At 41.3% G+C, this 20,399-nt stretch overlaps 1 protein-coding gene across 1 annotated transcript; it reads left to right on the top strand.

Moving 5' to 3' along the window:
- The first annotated feature begins 987 nt into the window (after positions 1 to 987).
- Positions 988 to 20,127, top strand: LOC112236634 (mucin-5AC-like). Its single transcript, XM_042330956.1, has 30 exons — positions 988 to 1,039; positions 1,349 to 1,411; positions 2,442 to 2,703; positions 2,983 to 3,097; positions 3,360 to 3,450; positions 3,546 to 3,652; positions 4,893 to 5,109; positions 5,205 to 5,330; positions 5,591 to 5,708; positions 5,807 to 5,945; positions 6,482 to 6,592; positions 6,733 to 6,802; positions 7,036 to 7,173; positions 7,277 to 7,441; positions 7,551 to 7,645; positions 7,868 to 7,994; positions 8,103 to 8,358; positions 8,526 to 8,578; positions 8,860 to 8,960; positions 9,763 to 9,914; positions 9,993 to 10,131; positions 10,441 to 10,551; positions 11,145 to 11,324; positions 11,458 to 11,697; positions 11,778 to 11,934; positions 12,051 to 12,179; positions 12,944 to 13,094; positions 13,211 to 13,254; positions 13,339 to 13,569; positions 13,773 to 20,127. The coding sequence occupies exons 1-30, from the start codon at positions 1,003 to 1,005 to the stop codon at positions 19,994 to 19,996; spliced, it is 10,149 nt and encodes a 3,382-aa protein (XP_042186890.1). The 5' UTR covers positions 988 to 1,002; the 3' UTR covers positions 19,997 to 20,127.
- The last annotated feature ends 272 nt before the right edge of the window (positions 20,128 to 20,399 follow it).

Here is a 20,399-nt window from a genome sequence, read left to right as displayed (position 1 = left end):
TGAGCACCTCTATCTCCTAAATGTTTTGGCATTCAGGTCCAAAAGTTTGTTTCTGACTACTTCTATGATGGGCAAAAATGTATAGAAAGTTTTGTTCAAGTTAAAAGAGGTGCAGTCAAAACGTTATTGAAATCAAATGGAACGACCCTTATACAAGAATATTGATGTAAGGACATGAGGTGGTGGAGCTACATTCCACAGCACCACATTATCACATTGTGCATTACAACAATACTAATGGCATTTTGAAAACGTTTCGTGTTTATAAAACAATTAATTAGTAATGTAACCAAGGGTTTTCCTTCATATCAAGTCATGAGCAGTATTGCCATTGTGTGTAAAAACTCTTTGTGATAAGAGAAACAATAAGAAATCATAGCCTCAGTGTAAGGACAATAGATTGAGTCAGTAATCACTCTTATCAGAGGAACACACCTTCAGCGTGTTATGTTGGTCTGTTGAATGAGTCATCAAAAGATAAACAAAACATATTAACACAAACACTTTTTGAACTGTTTTGGTGTTTATTCAGTCCACATATATATTTTAATAAATAAATAAAATAATTCTAATAGATAGCTAATGCAACAATAATGGTTATGGACAGTGTCTCCTGAATGATGGGTCAGTGATATATCCTCCTGAGTTGTGGCTCAACTCAAGACTAGGTTGACACATACATTTGGTTTATTTGGTTGGTCTCAATAAATATTGGAACTTGGTCACAAGGTAAACAAATCTAGGAACCACTTGTTGATGACACCTCTTTCTGTGCAATGAGCAAATGGGTTTTAAACCTCTTATACTGAATTGAGAGGGCCATGAACTCCTTTGGATGGAGCCAATCCTTCTGCCACACCTTCACGTCTATTAGAACTTAAGACCCTCCTTTCACTCAGGTGGTATAAAACCAAGCTAAATACCTTTCTCATACCACCTGTGTTCACTACCCAGAGGATGACCATGGGGACAACACAGACACCCACATGGGTGTTAATATGGATGGCTCTGGCAATTGGTTTAACTGCCTCTCAAAGTGGTAGGTAGAATCCATGATTTTGATTTACATGAAACCTTGTACTTTAGTGTTGACAGGGCTAAACTGTATGTTACTGTATGTCATAGCGCTCTCATAATAGCTCCAATGTTTATCTCATTGGACAGCCTAACAATGAGGGAATATGCTCAGTCCTGCCTTTATGTGCCTTTTAAGCATGGGTTATGATTGATGAACAGGTAAATGTAGGATTGGCAAGAGAACTACATAACAGAGCCTGAAATATACAGGATTCCATAATGATTTACAGTAAAAATTCATGTAACATAATAACATACACTTTGATTTCAGAGGATACATCAAAGGCCACAGTTAACATCATCCCCTCAATGTCAAGGATGCCTGAGATTGCAGGTAAGCTTCATAATACATGTGCTATACAGATGCATGAGCCCTGAGGATGATGACAATGATTAACACTGCAGCCTTACATATCCACAGACAATGGTGAAAGGACAATAACCATGATGGAGACAGTCATAACAAGTAGTGCAACAGGTTTTGTGGATTAGCTGCGGTTTAAAAGCAAGAAGTAGGCTAGCTCATTCATTTATGTTTGAAGTTCATAAACATAATAGACATTGGATGTACTTTGAAAAGTCTTGGTATTTTAGTTGATTAAATATTGAATTTGGCGTTTACTACTATAGCCCATAGAAACGCATTGAATAACACATTTATAAATGCCATAAATCTCTGGAGACATGAGAAATCTCAGGAAACATTTGTGTTTTTTTTACACATATTTAACCCCTTTTATTTTGTTGGCACAAAACTACCTCCATACTTCCATTAAGTTGTGTGGGTTAACTTCAGACGAGTCCCGTGACACTTGTGGGGGTCGTAGACCAAACGGTTCGAACGCAAAAGACAGAAGTTGGCACATCGGCGGTACCGACATCAGATGAGTTCTGTGACACCATTGAGTGGTTATATTAGCTAGTAGGCAAAATCGTTTGGACGCTAAAGACGTTTCAGTGAGAATACCGATTTTCAGGATGTCCCCTGGTGTGACAAACAGCTCTGTGCCTCTGCTACTTTCAACCGCAGATGCGGAAGGTTGACATATGTGGATGCGGTGGATTGAGACTCAGACCCATGCAAAACAGATATCCTTAGCTTAAACTGACAGATTTTTATGAGGATTTTTTTATTATGTTAATTACATTGACACACTGGTGTGTCAGTAGACTCTTTTGTGAGTGAGTAAAGCATATCTAGCAGTCAACCAATGGACTTCTAGTTAAAAGCAAGGTTTTACGAGGGGCAAAAATGGGAAATAATATCTGCTCCCCGTTACCTATTCATTTCTTTCTAAATATCTAAAGATTAAACCTGCTGAATTGTATGCTATCATAACTGAAATGGTTGCCCTTTCCCCCAGGAGTGAGTCCTATACATAATGGCCAAGTCTGCAGTACGTGGGGTAACTACCACTTCAAGACCTTTGATGGAGACATCTTTCAGCTCCCCTCCACCTGCAACTATGTTGTGACCTCACTGTGCCATAGCAGTTATGAGGATTTCAACATCCAGATGAGACGGCAGGTGGTGGACAACCAGCCCACCATTAGCAAGATCACCATGAAGCTGGATGGCACAGTGGTGGAGCTATCCAAGGGTTCCATTGTTGTTAATGGGAATAAGTAAGTTCCTCAAGAATTTCTCATGTAGCTGTTTTTAAATCAGTGCTCAAGTAGTTGGATGTCATATTGTTGTCCCAGTCGCATTGACTTAACAGATTAGACTCAACCTTATACTGTGTAATTATGCTCAAGCACATATTTACAGTGAAAGAGATGAGAATGTTGTTTTTAAAGTACCAATGAAAATGTCTCAAAATGAAGTCAATTGAGCTAATGTAAAATTGGTTGGTCTGACTAAGTTCTAGTTGAATCTAGTGCTTTGTCTTCCTCTTCCTCCAGTGCCACCTTACCATTCAGCCAGTCTGGTATTCTCATTGAAGAGACTCCCTCCTACATCAAGATCAAAGCAAAACTGGGATTGGTAGCCATATGGAACCAGGATGATTCCTTCTTGGTAGTACAACAATTATGCATTTATGAATATTTCTAGGTGGAATTAGGTTTTTGCGGTGTGGTCAATGTCTACATTTGTGCTGTGGTGGGCACTGTGTTAACAACAGTTAAGGTAGTCCTAATCTATAGTTATTTTATTAAGGAATAGGTTGTCACTCCTGTTAAATCTTTGTTTTGTTACAGTCATTTCCCGTTTTTGTCAGTGTTATGCGGTTATGGAGGTAAAATGTCGCCCTAAAATGTCTAATGGTCTTCTATTTCAGGTGGAGATGGACATCAAATTCAGAAATAAGACCTGTGGTCTATGTGGAGATTTTAATGCAATTCAGCAATTTGATGAGTTCTATAGCCATGGTACATTTTCACTGACAATATCAACATCAAAAATGGCCTATTATTTGGAATACAGTTGACATTTAACAATAATTGGATTTATTTTTATGCCAAAGGTATGAAATTGTCCCCTGTCGACTTCGGAAACTTCTGGAAATTGGATGGTCCCACTGAAAGCTGTACTGAAAACACACTGCCTTCAAATCAGAAATGCCCCAATCTGGTAGGTTACACTTTATTGCTCAGGATAAGAACAGGGATATTGGCTAGGCTGCTGTGTACTTAACAACATGTGGGGTCCGAAATGACTGACTCCCTGATAAAGATTTGCAAAAATGACTGTATACTGCTACAGTATATTGTGTGCTCCATTTCTTTGAAAATTATATTATTTTATACTAATACAATTGCTCTGAGAAAGAGATTTTGTTTAAACGTCATATTTTCTTTCTCTCCAGTCAGGGGTCAAAATTATTGACACCCATGTTTTCAATACCTTTCAATACCACACCTTGCAAATAATGGCACTGAGCCTTTTTCTAAAATGTTTTATGAGTTGGAGAACACATTCTGAGGGACTTTAGTCCATTCCTCCATACAGAATCCTTCAAAATCCTTGATATCCTTTGTCTGTGCTTATGGACGGCCCTCATTCAAACCACAGATTTTCAATGGGTGTCAAGTTCGGAGACTGAGTTGATTTATATAAATATATATAAATATATATTTATTTGGGGATTTTGATGTGTGCATGGGGTTATTGCATTGCTGGAAGATCCACTGAAGGCCAAGTGGCAGTGGCAACAAGGTTTTGGCAAAAATGTCCAGGTACTGGGTAAAGTTCATGATTGATCTTTACAAGAGCCCCCGGACCAGTGGAAGCAAAATAGCCCCTTTTTGCAATGGCCATCTCAGTCTCTCTTTGAAACCCATTGAAAATCTGGGGTTTGAATTAAAGAGGGCAGTCCATAAGAACAGACAAAGGACATCAAAGATCCTAAACAGTGAAGGCTGCTGAGGGAAAGACGGCTCGTAATAATGTCGGGAACGGAGTAAAGGGAATACCATTCCACTAATTCTGCTCCAGCCATTACCACGAGCCCGTCCTCCCCAATTAAGTTGCCACCAACCTCCTGTGGTCCTAATTTGTTCTCTAACTCCTAAAACATTTTGGAAAAAGGATTATTGCAGTTGTCCTCACAAGATGAAGTACTGAAAAAGACAGTGAAAATAGGGATGTCAATCATTTTGACCCCTAGCTTTCTGAGATTATTTTTATTTACTTTTTAAACAAAATATCTTTCTAGAAGCAATCGTATAAATATAAAATAATATATTTGACTAAATCTGTTTTGCATTTATTTTATACAGTAATTTCTGCTCTTCTTTATCAAGGGTGTCAATAATTTCAGACTCCACTGTATATGTCCTAATTATAACATCTCTCTGTTTTTGTTTGATAGAAACCAGTTTGTGAGCAGTTGCTCTCCGGTCCTGCCTTCAGCAGCTGTAAGGACTTGTTGGCCATCGACTCATTTGTTGAGGCCTGTGTATCTGACCTGTGCCACTGTGATAACAGCACCAACTCCTTCTGCCTGTGCAACACCATCTCAGAGTACTCCCGTCAGTGTGTTCATGCAGGGGGGAAGCCCAAACAATGGAGGACTGAACAGTTCTGCTGTAAGCATGCCCTTACTCCCCATATCAAAAATCTAATCGCACATTGGTTAGTTGCAACAGCATACTAATATTTTGAAATAACCTTATCTTTGCAGATAAGACATGCCCCTTCAACATGGAGTACCAGGAGTGTGGAAACCCCTGTGTTGACACCTGCTCCAACCCTGAGAGAGGCCAGATGTGTGAGGAACACTGCTCAGATGGCTGTTTTTGTCCTCCAGGTAGGCAGACATATTTAAACGTTCTCTGCACATCCTCTTCTTCAAAGAGATGTAATAAAAATCCATTGGAATGGAGCAGACTGTATACTGATAGAATGCAAAGCAATTGATTCCATATTGTGGACTGGAGTCTGTTGCGTTACAAAGGCAATTACAAGTTTGTTTTTTGTAATGGCCAGGTATACTATCTGAATCATGTGGTATTTAGTTCCTGACACAAGAACAAGCCAGTTGATCAACATGTATGCTCTCACCCAAAGGAACCGTTTTTGATGACGTCAACAAGAATGGTTGTATCGCCTTGAGTCAATGCTCCTGCCGCCACAATGGAAAAACCTACGCACCCGGAGAGACTTATTCAAGAACTTGTAAAGATTGGTAAGAAAACCAGGCTAAGAATTCTGACTTGAGTCTAAAAGTTATTCCAGGGGTGACAATTTGTAAGTTCCATTGAATAATTTATATTTCGCCCTTAGTTCTTGTGCTGGTGGTCAGTGGAACTGTGTGGACAAGGACTGTCCTGGCACCTGTGCTGTGGAGGGAGGATCCCACATCAACACCTATGATGGAAAAACCTACACCTTCCATGGGGACTGCTCTTATGTTCTGACCAAGGTACAGTACAGATTCCTCACCAAAGCTCTGTGTGCATGAATCTAATTCACATAAAATACATTTGGAAACTTGCTACCTTCTTTGTAGTTATTATGTCTGTATTACAGCTTTGCCTCCATCTTCTTAACTTTTCTTCTGATATATCCAGTTTTTATGATGAAAATTGTAATATAGAAAAGGGCTTTCCAACCATGTTCCCGGAGTGCTACCTCCCTGTAGGTTTTCCCTCCAACCCTAATTTAGCATACCTCCTTCTAATATTAAGCTGGTTGATGAGCTGAATCAAGTTAGTTACAACTGCGGAATGAGCTAAAACCCACAGGAGAGTAGCTCTCCAGGAACAGAGTTGGGGAGCCCTCATATAGAGCAGTACTAGTCATCTTGCATTGATACATTTATCTATGGAGAAATGTGGGTTGTTCATGTTTACTCTGTCTCTTGTTTTACACTGAGATATTCCTTTTTCAAAAGAATTCAAAGGATATTTCCTTTCATGAAGGGAAATATTTGTAACAACTTATTTATGTTTTTTTCAGGACTGTGATGGGATGCAATTCACTGTACTGGGTGATCTGGTGCAGTGTGGGCTTTCTGACAGTGAGACTTGTCTAAAGGCTGTTACCCTGTCCCTCTCAGAAGGAGCCACTGTAAGTATTCTTTGACTGACATGCTATCAGCCTTTGACTGCAGTAAATGTTTTTTCCCTAATGTTGTTAGGTTTTAGACTTTAATGTATAATTTGAATATCATGAATAAGCATATGGTTAAACAATGACCCTCTATGCAGGTGATCAACATACAAACCAATGGAAAAGCCTTTGTAAATGGAATCTATTCTCAGCTGCCCTTTTCTGCTGGTAAGTTACAGTTGCACATTAAACATACAGTACAATCAATGTAGTCATGACTAGGCATACATGAAACTTGTGTCCTACAGTTAAAGCACATCATTGTATGGGGAATACATAATGATACATGGGAATGTTGTGATGGTGATGCAGCTTTATCATTCAACACTGACACATATATATTACTTAAGATTAAATTCTGAATCTTACTCATTCCTTCCTCTTCCCTTTGTTCCTTATAGCTGGAGTAACTATTTTCAGAGCCTCCTCATTTTTCATCATTGTCCAGACCACCTTTGGCCTCCAGTTGGAAATCCAACTCTCACCAATCATGCAGGTCTATATTGCTGCAAGCACCGTTTGGCAGCAGAGAACTTGCGGTATGTCTCATCATCCATTGACCAACCACCAGAGTCCACTGAGGTGTTCATGTTCTGGGAATGATTTATTTTCCCTGTATAAAAATACATGTTCACCCTACAGGTCTTTGTGGAAACTTCAACAATAACCAAGGAGATGATTTCAAGGTCCTGAGCGGAGTGACTGAGGGCACAGCCATTGGTTTTGCAAACACCTGGAAAACACGAGCCAGCTGCCCAGACATCAAGAGTAGCTTTGAAAGCCCCTGCAGTTTAAGTCTTGACAATGGTAGCAGCATGGTTTATCACCTTTCCATGTCTGTTTTAATTGTTATGGACAATGGTGCAAGTGTTTCTTAAAGTTGGCCTAACTGTGGTTTATTTTTTCACTTTTTCAGAGAAATATGCCCAGCACTGGTGCTCTCAGCTGGCTGATCCTAAAGGGTTGTTTGCTAAATGCCACACAGCAATAAGCCCAGACATGTACAAAGAAGTGAGACCATTTCACCATACTATTCATTTCACACAATTTCCTGAGCATAACTAATTCACAAATGTATGTAACGTGATGCCAGCTGTTATGGGGAATTTGAGAATTACGTTGCTTGCTGTTAGGTATTGTGTATCTGCACAGAATTTGTGCATATTATGCACACACAATTAATTATTGTACAGTATAATATGGATGCTGTTCTGACTGTGGTTTTCTATTCAGAACTGCATGTATGACAGCTGTAACTGTGAGAAGAGTGAGGACTGCATGTGTGCTGCCGTCTCTTCTTATGTCCATGCTTGTGCTGCCGAGGGTATCCAACTCAGCGGCTGGAGAGACACTATCTGCAGTGAGTGACAATCACACCATAATACCTAAGAAGATGTGTCAATTGTGGGAGAATAAGATACAAATATTATAAATATTTACATCAAACACTAATTGTTGCCATCCCCAGACAAATACTCCACCTCGTGCCCTAGCACCATGGTCTACAGCTACAGCATAAAAAGCAGTGATCGCTCCTGCCGCTGCTACAGCGACTCTGACTTTACCTGTTCAATCACCTTCGAGCCTGTGGATGGGTGTGTCTGTTCTGAGGGTTCCTACCTGGATGATGAGGGCAAGTGTGTTCCACCAGCCAGCTGCCCTTGTTATTACAAGGGCTCAGTGGTGTCCCCTGGAGAGGTCATCAGCAAGGATGGAACCATGTGGTATGGACCGAGTTATTTACCTACCTATACTCAAGCTGTATATCAATGTAATTCACTACACATTTTATTGCATATTTTTGAGACTTTATGAACCAAGAGCCTTGGGTCTTGCTTTCCCGTAGTGAGCATAGCGACATTCAAGTACCATTAACAACACTTTATTTCAGCACCTGCAAGGAGGGAAAACTCCGTTGCATTGGAGATTCACCCGATCAGCCATGTAAGTTCATGTATATTAATTGTCAAAACAACTCACAATTTTGAGCTATTGTACTGTGCCAGGCAACACTGAATTTGAAATAAGTCCATTCTTTTAATGGCAATCTTCCAAATCCTATATACATTTATGGTGTGTGGTAATAGTATGCTATTGGCAACAGAATCAGGCTATGTGCATTTTGAAATATTATCTCTCCATCCTAGTACACATTTTACAGAGCATATTGATTTGGTGAAAGACACAACAGAGTCATGACACATGAATTCCCTTTATTTTCACAGCATGTGTTGCACCAATGGTTTTCTTCAACTGCTCCAATGCAAGCCCAGGAGTGAGAGGGTTAGAGTGTCAGAAGAGCTGCAACATTCTGGATATGGCCTGTGTAAGTCCCCTATTCACCTCGTCTCCAAGCCATTCTGCACAGCGGATATAAGCTTGTGTACAAAACATTAAAAACACCTTCCTAATATTGATATTAATACGCAATCCGTCTCAATTGTCTCAAGGCTTGAAAAATCTTCTTTAACTTTCTCCTTCTCTTCATCTACACTGATTGAAGTCGATTTAACAAGTGACATCAGTAAGGGATCAAGGCTTTCAACTGGATTCCCCTGGTCAGTCTATGTCATGGAAAGAGGAGGTGTTCTTAATATTTTCTACACTCAGTGTATAGTCATATAATGCCCATAGGATTGTGAATAGAAATTGAGTGTAAAATATAAACTTTCATTTTTTTTAAATATATATTTTTATATTAACATACTGGTAACCTCATATCCAAGCTATTGCACACAGAACATATAAGCTTGGTACATCAACGATTTAATTTTGTCCTTAGTGGGAGTAACCATATACTTCCATGGGAGTATCTTTACTGAGTAAAGTATTTGTTTTCATTTAATTTGAGCGAACCATACGACTGCTAGGAGTAGCTCTGTGCTTGTGGTGTGCTAACGTATGGGGGAGGGTTAGGGGGAAGGTGTTGTGGGAGATGATTGGTTGGTATATTAAACTGAATAAGCCAATGCCTATGCCCTGGGAGTTTCTCCTGGTCTTTCTGTATTGGCTAATGGCTAATGAAGGCCAAGTTTGACCTTCTGGTCCACCAGACTCCACGCATTTGAGCGGAAGTTAACACAATTTTTACACAGCAGATTTTCAAATCAATAATTTTCACTTTACAGATCAGCACAGAGTGCATATCAGGCTGTATGTGTCCCTCTGGACTGGTATCCGATGGAAAAGGAGGCTGCATCAAGCCAGACCTTTGTCCTTGTTCTCACAATGGAGCTACTTACCAACCAGGAGACAGAATCAAGGTCGACTGCAATACCTGGTAAGGTTATCTTGCCTCAATTGGGGTTTTAAAGCAATTAAGACTTCAGTCTGATATATCTGTTTTTGCCACTTTCAGCACTTGTAAAGACAGAAAATGGCAGTGCACAACTAACCTGTGCCTTGGAACCTGTGCCATTTATGGAGATGGACACTACATTACTTTTGATGGGAAACGATTCACTTTCGAAGGAGACTGTGAATACACACTTACAAAGGTATGCTTGCAGGGTTTCTTGATAGTCTAAGTGATCATCACCAATATTACATGCTGAACAATAAGGGTTTGTGTTAATTGTTTTAAGGTATAAACTGTAGGTGTTTCTGGGGAGTCTGAATAGCAATATTTGAAACTGTTTGGCCATGATCTGCTGTTGCTTTGTAGATGTTGCTGTAGCATTCCCAACAAGCTGAACCTTTTCACTATTTCAGTGATTGACTTACAACATGTATTGTTGGAGATAATGCTCCATCCACCAAAATACTATGTTGGCTGTTGTTACATTTATGACTGAAACCTTAAACAGGACTACTGTGGTAGCAACAATGCCAACGGCAGCTTCAGAGTCATCACTGAGAACATCCCTTGTGGAACGACAGGCACCACCTGCTCCAAGGCCATTAAGCTCTTCCTGGGGGTAACTAGATTCCTGCTTCAGCCTGGCACATACCATTACTGAAGCCAAGACTACTAATATTCAGTCATACATATATACATACATACATACACACACACACACACACACACACACACACACACACACACACACACACACACACACACACACACACACACACACACACACACACACACACACACACACACACACACACATACATACACATACATACACATACACATACACATACATACATACATACACATACACTCACATACACACACACACACACACACACACACACACACACACACACACACACACACACACACACACACACACACACACACACACACACACACATACATACATACATACATACATACATACATACATACATACATACATACATACATACATACATACATACATACATACATACATACATACATACATACATACATACCATCCATCACATCCATCAAAGCTTCATGAGGCCTGGCAAAAAAATGAACATTATGGCATACATTATAACATGATGAGTAATTACATAAATTAATATCTTAACTGCATACTCAAACTATTTTTTAAAAAAAAAAAAAATCTTTCAGAACAATGAACTAATTCTGACAGAAGGGAACTACCAAGTCGTTGAGAGAAATACAGGGGAGGCGGTTCCTTACCAGATTCGCACAATGGGCATCTACCTTGTGATTGAAGCCAATAATGGGTTGATTCTCATGTGGGACAGGAAAACAAGCATGTTCATCAAACTGAACCCACAGTTCAAGGTACATTTCAACTTTGTTTGGATGACAAATTAGATATTAAAATATGAGTGTAGTGTTCCATCAACTGAAATTCACAAGTCTGTTATGACTCCTTTTTATCACTCAACTGAATCTTTTGCTATGTCCTCTTCAGGGACATGTCTGTGGTCTGTGCGGAAACTATGATGGCAATGCAAACAATGACTTCACTACCAGGAGCCAGGCAGTAGTTGTCAACCCTCTAGACTTTGGAAACAGCTGGAAAGTCTCTGCAAGCTGCCCCGATGCAAAGAACAAAAGGAGCCCCTGTACTGCCAACCCTTACAGGCAGTCTTGGTCACAGAAGCAGTGCAGCATCATACAGAGCAAAGTTTTCACAGACTGCCATTCTAAAGTAGGTTTAGACTTTAGTCGTTCACTGAATGTTTTGGAATTTGATGTGATCATGTCAAATAAGATCTGTTTTCAAATTAGGTGGACCCCTCTCCTTTCTACGATGCTTGTGTGACAGACTCGTGTGCTTGCGACAGTGGTGGAGACTGTGAGTGTTTCTGTACTGCTGTGGCAGCTTATGCAGAGGCCTGTAATGAGGCTGGAGCCTGCATAGCCTGGAGAAGCCCACAAATCTGCCGTGAGTCTCTAAATGTTCCATTCATTTAAGTGCTGACATAAAAACAGGCTTAATCCAGTCAGTTTAAACCGAATTGAAGATAATACTTACAGAGAGCTTTTGTCCACCACATACAGCACTGTTCTGTGATTACTACAACCCCCCTGGAGAATGTGAGTGGCACTACAAGGCCTGTGGAGCTCAGTGTATGAAGACCTGCAGGAATCCCTCCGGGAGCTGCTCAACTCAGATACCACCTCTTGAAGGTACAGTAGACATTCATTTAGGATCTATTTTGTTAACTACAATTTTCTATAACAGGTACTTAGTATTTATTTAATGTTGAAGCTAGAGTCCTTAATTGAAACAATAACAAAGTCGCCACCCCGCCTCTGTTTAGGTAAAAAGCTGAGGGAAGGCCCAGGAATATTGTAACCACTCTCAAATCCATAGACAGAGCTATGGATGCAAGGGCTGACAATTCATGACATAAAAAGTATTGTTTTAACCATGTTTTGAGGCTACACAGTGTTTGATTTAATTTGTTTTGTTTACAAACATTGGGGTAAAACAAGTGTATATTTTAGGTTCTTTTATGGGGCACGACATGCTTTCGTGACAAAGGATTCTAGCTTTAAATTACTATCAATTTTATCTGAACGGAATTGGCAATGTGAAAGAAATGCAGGCTACATCTTTTACCAAACCATGCTAACTGAAACGAGATCCAGCAAGTATATGGCTCAGCTTGATAGTAAAGAGTTTGTGTACCTGGTGTTGGTGGTATAACTGTAGTATAAACTTGATCTCTAGAGAACTTGATCTGTAGTCTATTAATTTATTTTGTCTTTTTGTTGGACTATTCCAGTTTTACAATCATCAAGTATTTAGAAGAATAACTGTCTGAGGTCATTTTGAGATATTCTTACATTTTCACTCCCTTTCTATTCACTGTGTTTCTTCACCATATCCCTCTATCAATAAATAGCTTTTTGATCATTAATATTTGAATATTTTTCTTCTTCTTTAGGTTGCTATCCAAAATGTCCTCCTGCTCAACCCTTCTTTGATGAAGATATAATGAAGTGTGTGGAGAAGGAGCAGTGTGGCTGCTATGGCAGAGATGGAAAACACTACAATAATGGAGAAAAAGTACCGACCACAGAAAACTGTCAGACATGGTATGCCTTTTGTAATACAGATAATCTTGGTCTTGGCTAAAATTGTGAACACTGTAACTGTGTTTGAGTGTCAAGAATGAAACTAAGTAGAATTGTAAATGCCTCTTTTTCCAAAGCTATTGTAATTCTGTGACAGTGGACTGCAAATACGATGTACAAGGTATGAACCGATCCTTCAACCAAAACAACAACACATACATGATTTCTGCATTCCAGTACCCTAAAATATATCTTACCCTTTCAGCTTGCACTTGCACCTACAATGGAAACAAATACCCCAATGGGCATATCATCTATCACACCACAAATGGGCACGGCAGTTGTATCACAGCCATCTGTGGGAAGAATGGAACCACTCAGAGGGACATTTACCCATGTTCAACTCCAACTCCAACTTTAACTCCATCTGTTCCTAACTCTACTCCATCCTCTACAGTGACAACAACTGTCTTTACTTTCTCAACACCCACAACTGGTGGGTACTTGAGACTAAGACTTGAATGACTGTGAATTAGTTGATGTGTGAAATGTAAAAACTACAGCAGGTATCTTTTGTGATCAAAATGGCTAAGAACATTGCTAATTATGCCCCATAATTAAATGTTTTTACATCATTTAAAATAGTTTGTTTGTTTTAAGTTGAACTAAATAACTGTAATGTAATCCCTGATTCTATAGCGCCAACCACAACTTCAACAGAGACAACAGTGTCTCCAACAACATTTACTACTACATGTGGCTATCCATGTGTGTGGTCACAGTGGTTTGATACCACATTCCCTACACTTGGAACTCCAGGAGGAGACTCTGAAACCTACAACAACATAAGAGCAGAGGGACACGATATATGTGAGAACCCAAGCAAGATCCAATGCAGAGCCGAGAAGTACCCAAATGTTAGCATAAGCCAAGTAGGCCAAGTGGTGCAGTGTAATGTAGCAGAAGGGTTGACTTGCAGAAATGAAGACCAGTCAGGCAAATTCCCACTGTGCTTTAACTACCAAGTTCGAGTCCTCTGCTGTGATGAAGATCTTTGCACATCTAAGCCTACAACCATTTCACCAACAACTACAAGACCACCTGTTACAACAACAACTACAAACGCAACCACCTCCACTATATCAACGACTACGTTGAATACAAACCCCCCTAACTGCACAGTTTGTGAGTGGTCACCTTGGTATAATGTGGACTATCCTCAATTTGGTCCTGGGGGTGGTGACAATGAATCAATTAAAAAGATTCTAGAATCTGGAAAACATATTTGTGAAAAACCAGTGGATGTCATGTGCCAAGCAGTGCGATATCCAGGGATCCCATTGTCTGAATTAGGACAGAATGTAGAATGTAATACGAAGGTTGGACTAATATGCCAGAACAAAGATCAAGGCATTCCTCCAATATGCCTTGACTATGAAATTAAGGTGAAGTGTTGCAAGACTGTGAAATGTCACACTACAACACCAGTCCAAACAACTAAACATACTGTCACAACAACAACAATGTCATCATCCACATTACCTACAACAACAAGTAAACCAACAACAATCACTACTCCTCTAACCTCAACTCTACCTCTAACCACAACTAAGACTCCTACCACTACTCCAACACCAAATACCACAATCTTAACATCGACTGCACCACCTACCACATCAACAACAGTTACTCCCATCACTACTCCAACACCCACTACAAAGACCTCAACATCGACAGTTACATCGACAACAAAAACAACAACTCAGACTCCCAGCTCTAGTACGACCCCAACCACTACTCCTACATCAACCTCAACAGGAGTAACACCTACCCAATGCAGTGGTGAAGAAAAATGTGTGTGGTCAGACTGGATCAACCTTGGTCAGCCAACGCCTGGCACTGAAGGTGAAGATAATGAATCCATTAAGAACATCATTTCTGCTGGTTATCACATTTGCTCAGCTCCAGAGGCAGTTGAATGTAGAGCAAAACAATACCCTGGACTTCAGATCTCTCAGCTTGGCCAAGACGTGACTTGCAACCCATCCGTTGGACTGATTTGTCAAAACAATAAGCAAGGTCTTCAGCAAAAGTGCTTCGATTACGAGATTCGAGTGAAATGTTGTCAATGTGGAACCACAACACACATCCCAACCACCACCACAACAACAACAGTTCCTCATATCACTACTCCTACACCCACTACTACAACCTCAACATCGACAGCTCCACCTACAACAAAAACAACAACTCAGACTCCCAGCTCTAGTACGACCCCAACCACTACTCCTACATCAACCTCAACAGGAGTAACACCTACCCAATGCAGTGGTGAAGAAAAATGTGTGTGGTCAGACTGGATCAACCTTGGTCAGCCAACGCCTGGCACTGAAGGTGGAGATAATGAATCCATTAAGAACATCATTTCTGCTGGTTATCACATTTGCTCAGCTCCAGAGGCAGTTGAATGTAGAGCAAAACAATACCCTGGACTTCAGATCTCTCAGCTTGGCCAAGACGTGACTTGCAACCCATCCGTTGGACTGATTTGTCAAAACAATAAGCAAGGTCTTCAGCAAAAGTGCTTCGATTACGAGATTCGAGTGAAATGTTGTCAATGTGGAACCACAACACACATCCCAACCACCACCACAACAACAACAGTTCCTCATATCACTACTCCTACACCCACTACTACAACCTCAACATCGACAGCTCCACCTACAACAAAAACAACAACTCAGACTCCCAGCTCTAGTACGACCCCAACCACTACTCCTACATCAACCTCAACAGGAGTAACACCTACCCAATGCAGTGGTGAAGAAAAATGTGTGTGGTCAGACTGGATCAACCTTGGTCAGCCAACGCCTGGCACTGAAGGTGGAGATAATGAATCCATTAAGAACATCATTTCTGCTGGTTATCACATTTGCTCAGCTCCAGAGGCAGTTGAATGTAGAGCAAAACAATACCCTGGACTTCAGATCTCTCAGCTTGGCCAAGACGTGACTTGCAACCCATCCGTTGGACTGATTTGTCAAAACAATAAGCAAGGTCTTCAGCAAAACTGCTTCGATTACGAGATTCGAGTGAAATGTTGTCAATGTGGAACCACAACACACATCCCAACCACCACCACAACAACAACAGTTCCTCATATCACTACTCCTACACCCACTACTACAACCTCAACATCGACAGCTCCACCTACAACAAAAACAACAACTCAGACTCCCAGCTCTAGTACGACCCCAACCACTACTCCTACATCAACCTCAACAGGAGTAACACCTACCCAATGCAGTGGTGAAGAAAAATGTGTGTGGTCAGACTGGATCAACCTTGGTCAGCCAACGCCTGGCTCTGAAGGTGGAGATAATGAATCCATTAAGAACATCATTTCTGCTGGTTATCACATTTGCTCAGCTCCAGAGGCAGTTGAATGTAGAGCAAAACAATACCCTGGACTTCAGATCTCTCAGCTTGGCCAAGACGTGACTTGCAACCCATCCGTTGGACTGATTTGTCAAAACAATAAGCAAGGTCTTCAGCAAAAGTGCTTCGATTACGAGATTCGAGTGAAATGTTGTCAATGTGGAACCACAACACACATCCCAACCACCACCACAACAACAACAGTTCCTCATATCACTACTCCTACACCCACTACTACAACCTCAACATCGACAGCTCCACCTACAACAAAAACAACAACTCAGACTCCCAGCTCTAGTACGACCCCAACCACTACTCCTACATCAACCTCAACAGGAGTAACACCTACCCAATGCAGTGGTGAAGAAAAATGTGTGTGGTCAGACTGGATCAACCTTGGTCAGCCAACAACTGGCTCTGAAGGTGGAGATAATGAATCCATTAAGAACATCATTTCTGCTGGTTATCACATTTGCTCAGCTCCAGAGGCAGTTGAATGTAGAGCAAAACAATACCCTGGACTTCAGATCTCTCAGCTTGGCCAAGACGTGACTTGCAACCCATCCGTTGGACTGATTTGTCAAAACAATAAGCAAGGTCTTCAGCAAAAGTGCTTCGATTACGAGATTCGAGTGAAATGTTGTCAATGTGGAACCACAACACACATCCCAACCACCACCACAACAACAACAGTTCCTCATATCACTACTCCTACACCCACTACTACAACCTCAACATCGACAGCTCCACCTACAACAAAAACAACAACTCAGACTCCCAGCTCTAGTACGACCCCAACCACTACTCCTACATCAACCTCAACAGGAGTAACACCTACCCAATGCAGTGGTGAAGAAAAATGTGTGTGGTCAGACTGGATCAACCTTGGTCAGCCAACAACTGGCTCTGAAGGTGGAGATAATGAATCCATTAAGAACATCATTTCTGCTGGTTATCACATTTGCTCAGCTCCAGAGGCAGTTGAATGTAGAGCAAAACAATACCCTGGACTTCAGATCTCTCAGCTTGGCCAAGACGTGACTTGCAACCCATCCGTTGGACTGATTTGTCAAAACAATAAGCAAGGTCTTCAGCAAAAGTGCTTCGATTACGAGATTCGAGTGAAATGTTGTCAATGTGGAACCACAACACACATCCCAACCACCACCACAACAACAACAGTTCCTCATATCACTACTCCTACACCCACTACTACAACCTCAACATCGACAGCTCCACCTACAACAAAAACAACAACTCAGACTCCCAGCTCTAGTACGACCCCAACCACAAATCCTACATCAACCTCAACAGGAGTAACACCTACCCAATGCAGTGGTGAAGAAAAATGTGTGTGGTCAGACTGGATCAACCTTGGTCAGCCAACAACTGGCTCTGAAGGTGGAGATAATGAATCCATTAAGAACATCATTTCTGCTGGTTATCACATTTGCTCAGCTCCAGAGGCAGTTGAATGTAGAGCAAAACAATACCCTGGACTTCAGATCTCTCAGCTTGGCCAAGACGTGACTTGCAACCCATCCGTTGGACTGATTTGTCAAAACAATAAGCAAGGTCTTCAGCAAAAGTGCTTCGATTACGAGATTCGAGTGAAATGTTGTCAATGTGGAACCACAACACACATCCCAACCACCACCACAACAACAACAGTTCCTCATATCACTACTCCTACACCCACTACTACAACCTCAACATCGACAGCTCCACCTACAACAAAAACAACAACTCAGACTCCCAGCTCTAGTACGACCCCAACCACAAATCCTACATCAACCTCAACAGGAGTAACACCTACCCAATGCAGTGGTGAAGAAAAATGTGTGTGGTCAGACTGGATCAACCTTGGTCAGCCAACAACTGGCTCTGAAGGTGGAGATAATGAATCCATTAAGAACATCATTTCTGCTGGTTATCACATTTGCTCAGCTCCAGAGGCAGTTGAATGTAGAGCAAAACAATACCCTGGACTTCAGATCTCTCAGCTTGGCCAAGACGTGACTTGCAACCCATCCGTTGGACTGATTTGTCAAAACAATAAGCAAGGTCTTCAGCAAAAGTGCTTCGATTACGAGATTCGAGTGAAATGTTGTCAATGTGGAACCACAACACACATCCCAACCACCACCACAACAACAACAGTTCCTCATATCACTACTCCTACACCCACTACTACAACCTCAACATCGACAGCTCCACCTACAACAAAAACAACAACTCAGACTCCCAGCTCTAGTACGACCCCAACCACTAATCCTACATCAACCTCAACAGGAGTAACACCTACCCAATGCAGTGGTGAAGAAAAATGTGTGTGGTCAGACTGGATCAACCTTGGTCAGCCAACAACTGGCTCTGAAGGTGGAGATAATGAATCCATTAAGAACATCATTTCTGCTGGTTATCACATTTGCTCAGCTCCAGAGGCAGTTGAATGTAGAGCAAAACAATACCCTGGACTTCAGATCTCTCAGCTTGGCCAAGACGTGACTTGCAACCCATCCGTTGGACTGATTTGTCAAAACAATAAGCAAGGTCTTCAGCAAAAGTGCTTCGATTACGAGATTCGAGTGAAATGTTGTCAATGTGGAACCACAACACACATCCCAACCACCACCACAACAACAACAGTTCCTCATATCACTACTCCTACACCCACTACTACAACCTCAACATCGACAGCTCCACCTACAACAAAAACAACAACTCAGACTCCCAGCTCTAGTACGACCCCAACCACAAATCCTACATCAACCTCAACAGGAGTAACACCTACCCAATGCAGTGGTGAAGAAAAATGTGTGTGGTCAGACTGGATCAACCTTGGTCAGCCAACAACTGGCTCTGAAGGTGGAGATAATGAATCCATTAAGAACATCATTTCTGCTGGTTATCACATTTGCTCAGCTCCAGAGGCAGTTGAATGTAGAGCAAAACAATACCCTGGACTTCAGATCTCTCAGCTTGGCCAAGACGTGACTTGCAACCCATCCGTTGGACTGATTTGTCAAAACAATAAGCAAGGTCTTCAGCAAAAGTGCTTCGATTACGAGATTCGAGTGAAATGTTGTCAATGTGGAACCACAACACACATCCCAACCACCACCACAACAACAACAGTTCCTCATATCACTACTCCTACACCCACTACTACAACCTCAACATCGACAGCTCCACCTACAACAAAAACAACAACTCAGACTCCCAGCTCTAGTACGACCCCAACCACAAATCCTACATCAACCTCAACAGGAGTAACACCTACCCAATGCAGTGGTGAAGAAAATGTGTGTGGTCAGACTGGATCAACCTTGGTCAGCCAACAACTGGCTCTGAAGGTGGAGATAATGAATCCATTAAGAACATCATTTCTGCTGGTTATCACATTTGCTCAGCTCCAGAGGCAGTTGAATGTAGAGCAAAACAATACCCTGGACTTCAGATCTCTCAGCTTGGCCAAGACGTGACTTGCAACCCATCCGTTGGACTGATTTGTCAAAACAATAAGCAAGGTCTTCAGCAAAAGTGCTTCGATTACGAGATTCGAGTGAAATGTTGTCAATGTGGAACCACAACACACATCCCAACCACCACCACAACAACAACAGTTCCTCATATCACTACTCCTACACCCACTACTACAACCTCAACATCGACAGCTCCACCTACAACAAAAACAACAACTCAGACTCCCAGCTCTAGTACGACCCCAACCACAAATCCTACATCAACCTCAACAGGAGTAACACCTACCCAATGCAGTGGTGAAGAAAAATGTGTGTGGTCAGACTGGATCAACCTTGGTCAGCCAACAACTGGCTCTGAAGGTGGAGATAATGAATCCATTAAGAACATCATTTCTGCTGGTTA

Source organism: Oncorhynchus tshawytscha, linkage group LG12 (assembly GCF_018296145.1).
Source record: "Oncorhynchus tshawytscha isolate Ot180627B linkage group LG12, Otsh_v2.0, whole genome shotgun sequence".
Classification (NCBI taxonomy): Eukaryota; Metazoa; Chordata; class Actinopteri; order Salmoniformes; family Salmonidae; genus Oncorhynchus; species Oncorhynchus tshawytscha.
This window is presented reverse-complemented; position numbering and strand designations above follow the sequence as displayed.